At 55.6% G+C, this 12503-nt stretch overlaps 1 protein-coding gene and 1 non-coding gene across 2 annotated transcripts; both read left to right on the top strand.

Annotated features, from left to right (window-relative positions):
- Positions 1-205: 205 nt before the first annotated feature.
- Positions 206-12479, top strand: CWF19L1 (CWF19 like cell cycle control factor 1). The gene is made up of 14 exons (XM_071563636.1): positions 206-249; positions 354-438; positions 563-641; positions 1719-1820; positions 4363-4577; positions 5456-5574; positions 5689-5773; positions 6413-6541; positions 8471-8582; positions 9290-9369; positions 10199-10408; positions 10798-10917; positions 12130-12227; positions 12302-12479. Exons 1-14 carry the CDS (start codon positions 230-232, stop codon positions 12444-12446), a joined length of 1599 nt encoding a protein of 532 aa, XP_071419737.1. The 5' UTR covers positions 206-229; the 3' UTR covers positions 12447-12479.
- On the top strand, positions 10493-10632 carry LOC139676049 (small nucleolar RNA SNORA12). The gene has a single exon (XR_011698580.1). It is a non-coding gene; the product is annotated as a small nucleolar RNA SNORA12 (small nucleolar RNA).
- Positions 12480-12503: the final 24 nt, after the last annotated feature.

Below are 12503 nucleotides of genomic sequence, written 5' to 3' on the forward strand. Positions count from 1 at the left end.
GTAACACCACTAAACGCACGTTCCAATCGGGCTGTTCCCGGGGGCGGGCTGGAACAGCGGCATTCCCTATTCCCGGTGCTCCCGCTCATTCCCCGGGATTCGGTGGGAACCTGCGGAGCGCTTTGGGCGGCGCTCCGGGGCGGGCGGAACCTTGAGGGCGGCGCTCCGGGGCGGGCGGAACCTTGAGGGCGGAGCGCCCGGAAGTGGCGGGAGGTTCGGGACGAGCATCATGGCGGCGCCGCTGCGCGTGTGAGGGACCGGGCCGGGCCGCGATGGGATGGGATGGGATGGGATGGAGCGGGATTGGGACGGGGGTGGCCGCGGGGCCGGTGCTGACGCGCGGTGTCCCGCAGGCTGGCGTGTGGCGACGTGGAGGGCCGGCTGGAGACCATCTTCGGACGGGTCCGCGCCGTGCAGGCCAAGAGCGGCCGCTTCGACGTAAGGCTGGGGAGACACCGGGGGGCTCCCGTTCCCCCGGGGCTCCCGTTCCCGTCCCGGGAGCGGGCACAGCGTTGTGCGTGTTGGGTCTGTGCGCACATGTTGCTTTTCCCGGTGTTCGCAGATGCTCCTGTGCGTCGGGAATTTCTTCGGCTCGTCCTCCGAGGCAGAGTGGGCTGAGTACCGTACGGGGGCCAAGAAAGGTGAGGAGGGCGGTGGTGTCCCCTCGGGAATGCCGGTGTGCCCCGGGAATGCCGGTGTGCCCCGGGAATGCCGGTGTGCCCCGGGAATGCCGGTGTGCCCCGGGAATGCCGGTGTGCCCCGGGAATGCCGGTGTGCCCCGGGAATGCCGGTGTGCCCCGGGAATGCCGGTGTCCCTTGGAATTTTGGTGTGCCCCGGGAATTCTGGTGTCCCTTGGAATTCTGGTGTGCCCCGGGAATTCTGGTGTCCCTTGGAATTTTGGTGTGCCCCGGGAATTCTGGTGTCCCTTGGAATTTTGGTGTGCCCCGGGAATTCTGGTGTGCCCCGGGAATTCTGGTGTGCCCCGGGAATTCTGGTGTGCCCCGGGAATTCTGGTTTCCCTTGGAATTCTGGTGTGCCCCGGGAATTCTGATGTGCCCCGGGAATTCTGGTGTCCCTTGGAATTCTGATGTGCCCCGGGAATGCCGGTGTGCCCCGGGAATGCCGGTGTCCCTCGGGAATGCCGGTGTCCCTTGGAATGCTGGTGTGCCCTGGGAACGCTGGTGTCCCTTGGGAACACTGGAGTGCCCCGGGAACGCTGGTGTCCCTTGGGATACTGCTGCCCCCCGGGAATGCCGATATCCTTAGGAATGCTGGCGTCCCTTGGGATGCTGGCACTGCTTCCCAGCCCACTCTGGAGTTCAGGAGCAGCACGTGGATGGTGTTAAACCAGTCACCCTCCAGCAGGGCAGCCCCACACCAAAGGCAAAGAGGGATTTGTTTGGAAACAAACCTCACTGATGTGGCTTTCACTGCCTCTGTGTCTGGTGTTCCTTGGCATTGCCAGGGAACATCCCTGTTTTTGGGGCTGGGAATCACTTTGGAGCTGATCTTACCCAGGCAGGGAGTGTGGTCAGAGCAGGGGGTGTTCTCTGCCTGCAGCTGCGGGACCTTCCTCTGCAGGGAGGTTCCTTGTCCTGCACTCCCTGCTCCTTGGCATTGCAGAGGTGTGGGGGGTCTGGCTGGCTGGGTTTCCTGCCGTGATTCCTGGGAAATGTGGGATCAGAGCTGCCTGACTGCTCGAGGCTTTTTCCCTCAGCTCCAATCCCGACCTACGTGCTCGGTGCCAACAACCAGGACACCCTGAGCTACTTTCCTGATGTCAGTGGCTGTGAGCTGGCTGAGAACATCACCTACCTGGGTAAGGCTGGGGGAGTCTGGCCTCAGGGAGCTGCATTTGCCTCCTGGGGCTTCCATGGGTATTTTCTGATCTTCCCACTTCACTGCTTTCCTTTTCCTGGAAATTTTAAGGTGGCATTTTTTTCCTGTGGTTTAGACTGGAGTTGAACTCGATACAGTCTGTGTAAAATGTGAAAGAAAACCCTGCTGGTTTTGGGTTTTTTTGTTTCTCTAACACTGAGCTTCCAACAAAAAGGAATAATGTTTGAAAGGAGTATTGGTTGCCCTGCTTTGAGGGCACCTTATTCCCTGTCTGTGTGGGGAAGGGTTTGTCCTTGAACATGACTTAGCTGTGTTCCCTCTGCTGCTCCAGTACAGCCACAAGTGTCAGCTACAGGTGATGAAACCACACCAGAGCTGAGGGGAAAAAACATTTTTTCACAGTGCCACCTGATCACCAGGACAAAAGTAGATGCTCTTGCACTGGCTTCTGTCACTCAGCCTTCCTGTCAAGCTTTGGGTGGATTTCTGGGAAGCAAGATGGGAGGGAGGAGAGAGAAGACAGGGGATTGTCTGAACAGACAGGGAGCAGAGAAGGGGGTTGTGCTGATGTTACAGGGAGCAGAGAAGGGGGTTGTGCTGATGTTACAGGGAGCAGAGAAGGGGGTTGTGCTGATGTTTCAGGGAGCAGAGAATGGGGTTGTGCTGATGTTTCTGGGAACAGAGAAGATGGGGTTGTCTGTCCCCCGTGTCTCCACAGCACTGTCCCCCATGTCCCCACAGCAGTGCCCCCCGTGACCCCTGTCCCTGTGTCCCCGCAGCACTATCCCTGTGTCCCCGCAGCAGTGTCCCCTGTCCCCGCAGCAGTGTCCCCATGTCCCCGTGTCCCCGCAGCAGTGTCCCCGTGTCCCCGCAGCAGTGTCCCCATGTCCCCGCAGCAGTGTCCCCGTGTCCCCGCAGCAGTGTCCCCGTGTCCCCGCAGCAGTGTCCCCATGTCCCCGCAGCAGTGTCCCCATGTCCCCGCAGCACTGTCCCCGCAGCAGTGTCCCCGTGTCCCCGCAGCAGTGTCCCCGTGTCCCCACAGCAGTGTCCCCATGTCCCCACAGCAGTGTCCCCTGTGTCCTGACAGCAGTGTCCCCTGTCCCTGCAGGGCGCTGGGGCCTGTTCAGCAGCAGTGTCCCCATGTCCCCATGTCCCCACAGCAGTGTCCCCACAGCAGTGTCCCCTGTGTCCCCACAGCACTGTCCCCTGTCCCCATGTCTCCACAGCAGTGTCCCCCGTGTCCCATGTGTCCCCACAGCAGTGTCCCCTGTATCCCCGTGTCCCCGCAGCAGTGTCCCCATGTCCCCGCAGCAGTGTCCCCATGTCCCCGCAGCACTGTCCCCTGTGTCCCCGTGTCCTCGCAGCAGTGTCCCCGTGTCCTCGCAGCAGTGTCCCCGTGTCCTCGCAGCAGTGTCCCCATGTCCCCGCAGCACTGTCCCCTGTGTCCCCGTGTCCCCGCAGCACTGTCCCCGTGTCCCCACAGCAGTGTCCCCATGTCCCCACAGCAGTGTCCCCTGTGTCCCGACAGCAGTGTCCCCTGTCCCTGCAGGGCGCTGGGGCCTGTTCAGCAGCAGTGTCCCCGTGTCCCCACAGCAGTGTCCCCACAGCAGTGTCCCCTGTGTCCCCACAGCACTGTCCCCTGTCCCCATGTCCCCACAGCAGTGTCCCCCGTGTCCCATGTGTCCCCACAGCAGTGTCCCCCGTGTCCCATGTGTCCCCACAGCAGTGTCCCCGCAGCAGTGTCCCCATGTCCCCGCAGCAGTGTCCCCATGTCCCCGCAGCACTGTCCCCTGTGTCCCCGTGTCCTCGCAGCAGTGTCCCCGTGTCCTCGCAGCAGTGTCCCCATGTCCCCACAGCAGTGTCCCCATGTCCCCACAGCAGTGTACCAGTGTCCCCATGTCCCCGCAGCACTGTCCCCATGTCCCCATGTCCCCACAGCACTGTCCCCTGTCCCCACAGCAGTGTCCCCATGTCCCCGTGTCCCCACAGCAGTGTCCCAGTGTCCCCTGTCCCCACAGCAGTGTCCCCATGTCCCCACAGCACTGTCCCCTGTCCCCACAGCACTGTCCCTGTCCCCACAGCAGTGTCCCAGTGTCCCCATGTCCCCACAGCAGGTCCCCATGTCCCCACAGCAGTGTCCCAGTGTCCCCATGTCCCCACAGCACTGTCCCCTGTCCCCACAGCAGTGTCCCCATGTCCCCGTGTCCCCACAGCAGTGTCCCAGTGTCCCCATGTCCCCACAGCAGTGCCCCCATGTCCCCACAGCAGTGTCCCCATGTCCCCGTGTCCCCACAGCACTGTCCCCATGTCCCCACAGCAGTGTCCCTGTGTCCCCATGTCCCCACAGCAGTGTCCCAGTGTCCCCATGTCCCCGCAGCAGTGTCCCCTGTCCCCACAGCAGTGTCCCCATGTCCCCGTGTCCCCACAGCAGTGTCCCCATGTCCCCACAGCAGTGTCCCCATGTCCCCACAGCAGTGTCCCAGTGTCCCCATGTCCCACAGCAGTGTCCCCTGTCCCCGCAGGGCGCCGGGGCCTGTTCACTGGCTGCTCGGGGCTGCAGGTCGCCTACCTGAGCGGGACGGAGGCGCAGGAGCAGCCGGCGCCCGCCCACAGCTTCAGTGCCAAGGACGTGGCAGAGCTCAAGGCATCCTTGTTGTCCAGCCCAAACTTCAGAGGAGTGGATATACTGCTGACCTCCCCCTGGCCCAGAGACGTGGGCACCTTTGCCAACAGCGCGGTGAGTGTGGTGGGTCCTGGTTTCCAGCTGGATTGGATGAAGGATTGTCCTTGTTCACAGTGGTGGTTTGGGCTCTTGGGTTGTGTCCGAGTGCTTCAGAAAGCTGGGAGTTAAAAAAGGGACAGTTCTGGTTGTTCAGAAAAGAAGGACTGAAGGGAAGGGGATGGTTTGAAACTTCAGGGGGTTTTATCTGTCCCTGCCTGGAAAATCCAAGTGAGTGGCATCACAAATGTTGCTCCAGGTTCAGTCAGTTGCAGTTGCTGTGGGATGAAGCTGCTGCTCTCCAAGAAGGAATGCTGTTCCCTAAGCATCTCCATTACCACTAGACATTGATGTTCTTTTTCCCCCCTTTCCAGACTTTTAAAGCATTTTGGTGTTTATTTTCTCAGCTCATCTGGTCTGGTTCTTCCTCTCTGTCTGGACTTTGAGGATGTTTTTTCATTTGTGCCCAGTTTTGTGTTGTTAATATTCCTCAACAGAAGTGATTTTCCAGTTGCAAGTTCGGATGATCTGAAACTTCCCTGGAGAGCAAGGCTGCACACATGGCAAAAGCTTCCTCTCAGTTTCTCCCAACATCCAAAAAGAGATACGATGCTCAGTCTAAAAGCATGAAGAACCTTCCCTGATCTTGGTTTTTTAAAGAGTCCCTTATGCACTGAGATCCTCACAGACTTGGATTGATGACACAAGTGGATGCAACTTTGAATAACTGAGTAGGCTCTGGTTCGAAATAAAAGCTCAAACCCCTTGGGGTTTTTCTTCCCCACTTCCAAGGAATGGCAATCACTATACGACACATCCAACATGGAGTTCTGTATAAAATTTTCTTTTCCCTGCACTCTAACAGGTTTAAATAAAACTTGGCTTGTGTTTTGTAGGGAGAAATAGACACCAAGAAGTGTGGCTCCAAGCTGGTATCAGATCTGGCTGCAAGTCTCAAGCCAAGGTACCACTTTGCTGCCCTGGAGAAGGCCTATTACGAAAGACTTCCTTACAGGTTTGTGAGCTCATGTGGAATCTCATTTGTTTTCTAGTAAGAGTTCAGTTTTTAGAGAACACAGGAAGACTGAAGTGCTGTCTGAGTGTCTTTTTGTGCTTTGCTTCCTTACAGAAATCACACAGTGCTACAGGAGACCCCACAGCATGTGACCAGGTTTATTGCACTTGCTGATGTTGGCAACACAAGCAAGAAAAAGGTACTGATATCCTTGAATCTTTCTTCTTTTCTCAAGTAGAGGTGGTAGGGCAACAAGTCCAGCTTTGGCCAGGTAAAGGACAGCATCAGGACTTAAAGGCTTGGCTCAAGTGGAAGTATCTATTACTTGAGTAATAGGTACCATTTGCCTGTTGTGTCAGAAGGGTGAGTGATGCAAGATGAGTTCTGAGGCACAAATCACTGAAAGTAACAAACTTCTGGGATGGGAAGGGGCTGGGTTTTGTGTTTTTTTTTAACCTGTTTCTCTTCTCCCCTCGCTAAAGTTACTGAATATTGGTACAAAAGGATGGGTTGGTAGTGGTTAAAAATGCACAGGGTCCAGACCTGGTAACAAAAATGGTTCTGGACAGAAAGGTGGCCTGGAAAGGGGCAAGGATCAAGGTTGTTTCTTCACCATGTGGGATACACTGGTGCTTTTCAAAGGGATCTTTCTTTAAAGTGAAAGCAGTGAGCCCTTGGGAGCACTCCACAAACACCTGGTGGCTCTGGGGGGGGTGTTTTGCCATTCCCTGATCTGCTGAGCTGTGTGGGGCTGTCCGGGGTGGTGGGGCTGGTGTGTGATGTGCCCAGGGTGCAGCCCTGGCAGCTGCTGCCCCTGAGCCCCCTGTGCTTGCCCCAGTACCTGTACGCCTTCAGCATCGTGCCCATGAGCGCCATGGAGCCCGCGGAGCTGGTGAAGCAGCCGCAGGATGTCACTGAGAATCCGTACCGCAAACTGCGCAGGGAGGCCGCCAAGGCCAGGGCTGAGGTACTGCTCCCTGTGCTCCCTCTGTGCTCAGGGAGCCCAGAGCACTGCTGGGCTTTCCCTTTGGGTGTCTCTGTCTGAAGCACCTCAGGGTTCTGTGTGAGCTGTTTGCATCAACCAGATTGTGTGGTGGGTTGGTGTGCCCATGGCTGGGACAAGTGTACCCTCTCCTGGATTAGGAGCTGGCTGGAGGGCCGGGCCCAGAGATTGCTGGTGAATGGAGCTGCATCCAGCTGGGGGCTGGTCACTAGTGGTGTTCCCCAGGGGTCTGTGTTGGGTCCAGTCCTGTTTAACATCTTTATTGATGATTTAGATAAGGGGATTGAGTCCATCATCAGCAAATTTGCTGCTGACACCAAGTTGGGAGGGAATGTCAACCTGCTGGAAGGCAGGAGGGCTCTGCAGAGGGATCTGGATAGACTTGAGAGATGGGCTGATTCCAATGGGATGAAGTTCAACAAGGCCAAGTGCAGGTCCTGCCCTTTGGCCACACCAACCCCCTGCAGTGCTCCAGGCTAGGCACAGAGTGGCTGGAGAGCAGCCAGGCAGAAAGGGACTTGGGGGGACTGAGGGACAGGAAGCTCAACAGGAGCCAACAGTGTGCCCAGGTGGCCAAGAAGGCCAGTGGGATCCTGGCCTGTATCAAAAATAGTGTGGCCAGCAGGCCCAGGGCGCAGTGACCCTTCCCCTGGACTCTGCCTTGGGGAGGTCACACCTTGAGTGTTGTGTTCAGTTCTGGGCCCCTCAGCTGAGGCAAGAGATTGAGGGGCTGGAGCGGGGCCAGAGAAGAGCAACGAGGCTGGAGAAGGGACTGGAGCACAAGTGCTGTGGGGAGAGGCTGAGGGAGCTGGGGGTGTTTAGCCTGGAGAAGAGGAGGCTCAGAGGTGACCTCAGCACTGTCTGGAACTGCCTGAAGGGAAGTTCTGGCCAGGTGGGGGTTGGTCTCTTCTCCCAGGCACTCAGCAATAGGACAAAGGGGCACGATGGGCTCAAGCTCTGCCAGGGGAAATTGAAGTTGGAGAGCAGAAAAAATTCTTTGCAGAGAGAGTGCTCAGGCATTGGAATGGGCTGCCCAGAGAGGGGGTGGATTCCGCATCCCTGGAGGTTTTTCAACTGAGCTTGGCCGTGGCACTGAGTGCCATGATCTGGTAAAGGGACTGGAGTTGGCCCAAGGGTTGGACTTGATGATCTCAGAGGTCTTTTCCAACCCAATCAATTCTGTGATTCCATGATTCTCAAGCCAGTCGTGTCCTGGGCTCATCCCACAGCGTGGGCAGGTCAGGGGAGCTAATTCTGCACCTCTGCTCTGCTCTGGTGAGACCCCACCTGCAGTGCTGGTCTGGGGTCCTCAGCACAGGAAAGATGTGGAACTGTTAGAGCAGATCCAAAGGAGGCCACAGAGATGTTCAAGGGCTGGAGCCCCTCTGCTGTGCAGACAGGCTGGGAGAGTTGGGGGATCACCTGGGGATGAGAAGGCTCTGGGAAGACCTTATTGTGGCCTTTCAGTCCTAAAGGAGGACTGTAGGAAAGATGGGGACAGATTTTTAAGTAGGGCCTGTAGCAACAGGACAAAGTGTCAAGTCTGCTGCTTGGGGAGCTCAGTTCATTCTTTTCCAGGATATGAAGAAAGAATTTCTTCACAGAGAGGGTTGTTGTTGGAAGGGGCTGCCCAGGGAGGTTTGGAGTCCCCATCCCTTGAGGTGTCCAAGACTGGCTGTGGCACTCAGTGCTCTGGGCTGGGGGACAGGATAGTGATGGGTCACAGGTTGAACTTGATGATCTTGGAGGGGGGGTTTCCAACCTTGCTGTTGGGGTGATATTGATGCTTTTCAAAGATGGTTCACACCTATTCAGGAAAAATCAAGTTCCTGTATGTCCTGTCACTCTCTGTGATGCTGTTCCAATGGGCTTCACTTTTCATTTCCTGAACAGGAAGAACCAGCTTCTCAATTTTTCTTTGACTTGAACAAGCAGCAGGGAAAAAAACGTCCCTCAGAAGGGAAGGAGAGAGGGGAGTCCCAGCCTAAGCAAGCCAAAAAACCCCGTAAGTATGTGGCTGTTTTTTTCCTGAGCTCTTCCCTGGAGCCATTGGATTGTCTCTCCACCTTCCTCAGACTGTGGAGCTGGATGTGTCAGCTTGCCAGGGAGCTCTGTCACTGTGCCAGGCACCAGGGCAGTGCAGAAGGATGGAGGTTTCAATAGGTTAAAGAGGAGTCAAAGGCAATAGTTTAAAAGCTTGTTGGGTCTGTGGTGGTTTTGGTTGGGCTGCTGCTGTTCACCCTCTGAACTAGACTGGCCTCTCAGTGTGACAGTGGCAGTGTCACAAAGCTCAGCCCAGGAATCAGTTTAGGTGTGAGTCCCTGTGTTATGAATGTGTGAATAGGCCAGAACTGAGAAGTGTTTGACAGTGTCTGTGCCTAAGCAGTGATTTTACCTCAGTTTGATTTGTTGTTTAAATTTGCTGGTGCTTTCTTATTAGTGAGCTGTAACTACTGAGCTCTTGGAATTAGTGCTCTTTCATTAGGATAGAGCACTCAGTGAGAATGGCAGTCAGCAGGGTGTGAGTTCCACCTCCTTCCTTGCTGGAATTTCCCAGAGGCACCAGTCTCCTGACCAGACCTGCTTCCAGGAGCTGTGTCCTTCCAGCTCCTTCAGCACTGCATCAGCTGGGAAGGGTGGATGGAAAACAACAGGTCTTCTGTGTTCTGGCAGATATTCCTTGTGCTAATCCTTGTTTCCTTTCCCAAAAAGCACAGCCCACGGGGCCCTGCTGGTTCTGCCTGGCCAGCCCCGAGGTGGAGAAGCACCTGGTGGTCAGCATTGGCACACACGTAAGTACCTGTGTCAGAATCCTGCCAAGACATGGTAAAGTACCAGCCTCCAATTTTAAATGTAAAACACTAACCAAACTTTATTTGCAGCTGGCTCTTGGGTTTGTTTTCAGACATAAACTCTTAAAGGTGGAGCATGGCTCAGTTTTGCCCCAGCAGCAAAGCTGGATTCTGGTGTCAGAACACTTTTGCTGTGCCAGCCCTGTGTTACCATCTGGCAGAACTTTTCCAGCTGGAGCTCAGTGTAAACTGGGACCTGCTTTGGCAGCAGGATGCACTGTCTGGAGTTGTGCAGGATCTCCCTGGGATGATTGGTCCCAGGTTGGTTATATGCAGATGAAACAGAAGATAAGACACCTTCCAAGTCAACATCTTGAAGTACATCTTGGAGGTTAATTCACTGCACTTTGCTTAAAGCTATTGCTCCTCTGTAGCACAATCCACTTCAAACTGCTACAGGGACAGGTTTGTCCACAGGCTTTGTTTATAATTTTAAATGGAATGTCGTGTCAGAGTTAAGAAATTCTGGCCACAGTGAAGTCCACTCAGCTGCTTTCCTGCAGACAAGACATACTCTAGCATTCCAGAGATACTGGTTGTTTGTTCTTTGGCAGTCCCTCTCTTTTTCTCATTCCTCTAGTAATTAATAAATTCGGGATAAAAATAAACTCCAATAAAATTGCTAATAAACAATCTCTGCTAAGCAACATAGAGGAGAAGACTCTCCTGTTCCTGAGGCTTGGAATGAGTAGTCAGAGAGTGAATTCCCACAGCATGGTGGGTGTGTGCTGCTTGCAGTGAGTAACTGGTGTGTATTGTTTCACCCTAGTGCTACCTTGCCCTGGCCAAAGGGGGCTTGTTGCCTGACCACGTTCTGATTTTGCCTATTGGGCACTATCAGTCAGTGGTGGACTTGTCCTCAGAGGTGCTGGAAGAAGTGACCAAGTACAAGGCTGCCCTAAAGGAATTTTTCAGAAGCAAGGGAAAGAGATATGTCCTATTTGAAAGAAACTATAGGAGTCAACATCTGCAGCTACAGGTATGGTTTGGGTGTCATGCTGGGAGAGTGTAAACTCACACTGAATATAAAGCCCTGATGAAGTGGAAGGGACATTTAGGGGTTTATTGTGGTGGTTTCTGTATGTGGCAGATCTGTGAGTGCATCAGAACTGTACCAGAACTACCACAGAGATCAGAAAGGAGAAGGCAGTGCTGAGAACTTCAAGCTTTCAGTTTTCAGCAATTTGTTCAGCTCCTACAGAAACAAAATCTCATGAGTTTAAGCCTGTAGAGATGGGTGCTCACCTGTCTTGTGTGATGAGGCTGAGCTGTACTGAGGAGCACACAGCTCCAGTGATGCACTGATGGCTTTCTGCAAGTGCCTGCTTTGTCTTGTCTTCTCTTTATGAAAATACCTTCTCTCTCCAGGTGATTCCCATCCCACTGGACCTCTGTACTTCTGAAGACATTAAAGAGTCTTTTATTACACAAGCACAGGAACAACAGATTGAATTGTTAGAGATCCCAGAGCACTCGGATATCACGCAAGTATGAGGGCAGATTTCACCTGTTCCTTTCCCCCTGTCCTGCTCAGGCTCCTGATTTCCTCTGAGGTCACTTTGTAGGGTAGGGTTAAGCTGTTGGAGGCAGAGACTTTATCTGGGGATGTGCCAGGTGGATTCTGTTCTGAGGGAAGTTCCCATGGACAACAGATGTATTTAGCTGAATATTAGTCCAAGTTATGTGTAGGGCTTGCTGAATTAATTTCTTCTGGTACCAAACCCCAACCCTCTTTTCAGTACATCAGGTAGTTTTAAGTTCCCTTGAGTAAGAACTGGAAAGAAATCTTCCTGTTCTGTCAGAGCAGTGAGTCTGCAGTGTCACAGGGGTTGTTTGTGCTGTGGTCACAGAGAGACCTGACCTGCAGCAGGAGCCAGAAGCAGCAGCTGTGCCCTTGGTCTCTTTCTAAGCCACTGTAGCTGTTGGCAAGCTGATGTTGGCAGGCTGATTTCTCAGCTGAAATGTGTGAGTGTAGCCTTTTCACAGGCTTTTCTTCCTCTAAAACTGTGCTGTGCTAGTCTGGGGTGCCGAGGGTCAGGATGACCAGACCTGCTGGTTCCATCCTTTAGTAACTGTGGTCACTGCTGCAGAATTAAACCACAACAAAACTACAGTAGTGCCCAGGGTGCATCACCCACTGGTGCTCCCGGCAGGAAGCGACCCATCACTCCTTCCTGCTGTTGAAGGTACTGTGTGAGCTCCCACCATCTCTGCACAGGTCTGAGACACCTTTCCTCCCTAAAGAGAGGGCAGTTGGGACACACATCTGCTCTCTTCTCAGAGCTGATGTCTCTTCCCCCAGGAAGAGTGGTCAGGCTTTGGAAGGGGCTGCCAGGGGAGGTTTGGAGTCTCCACCCCTGGAAGTGTCCAAGGCAGGACTGGCCGTGGCACTCAGTGCTCTGGGTGGTGATGGGTCACAGGTTGGACTCGATGCTCCAGGAGGCCTTTTGCAGCCAGATTGATTCAGCGATTCCCAGCCCGCCCGGTGCCCCATTCCCAGCCTGCCCCGTGCCCCGTTCCCCCATTTCCCCATTCCCAGCCCGCCCCGTGCCCCATTCCCCCATTCCCAGCCCGCCCGGTGCCCCATTCCCCCATTCCCAGCCCGCCCCGTGCCCCGTTCCCCCATTGCCCCATTCCCAGCCCGCCCCGTGCCCCATTCCCCCATTCCCCCATTCCCAGCCCGTCCCGCTGTCCCCGCAGGTAGCGCAGCCGGGCATGCCCTATTTCTACGTGGAGCTGGACACGGGGGAGAAGCTGTTCCACCGCATCCGCGGCCGGTTCCCGCTGCAGTTCGGCAGGTGGGTGCCGCTCCCCTCCCTCCCCGCGGGCGGCGTGACGTCACGGGCGGCGGTGTGACGTCACTGTGTTGCAGGGCGGTGCTGGCGAGCGAGGCGGTGCTGGCGCTGCCGCAGCGCGCGGATTGGCGCCAGTGCGCGGCCCCGCAGCCCGAGGAGGCGGCGCAGGCCCGCGCCTTCCGCCGCGACTTCCAGCCCTTCGACTTCTCCCTCCGGGACTGAGGCGGCGCTGCCGGCGGGGCCGGGGCCGGGCGGTGACGCGGCAATAAGGGCGGAGAG

This window comes from Pithys albifrons, chromosome 9 (assembly GCF_047495875.1).
Source record: "Pithys albifrons albifrons isolate INPA30051 chromosome 9, PitAlb_v1, whole genome shotgun sequence".
In the NCBI taxonomy this organism is placed as follows: domain Eukaryota; kingdom Metazoa; phylum Chordata; class Aves; order Passeriformes; family Thamnophilidae; genus Pithys; species Pithys albifrons.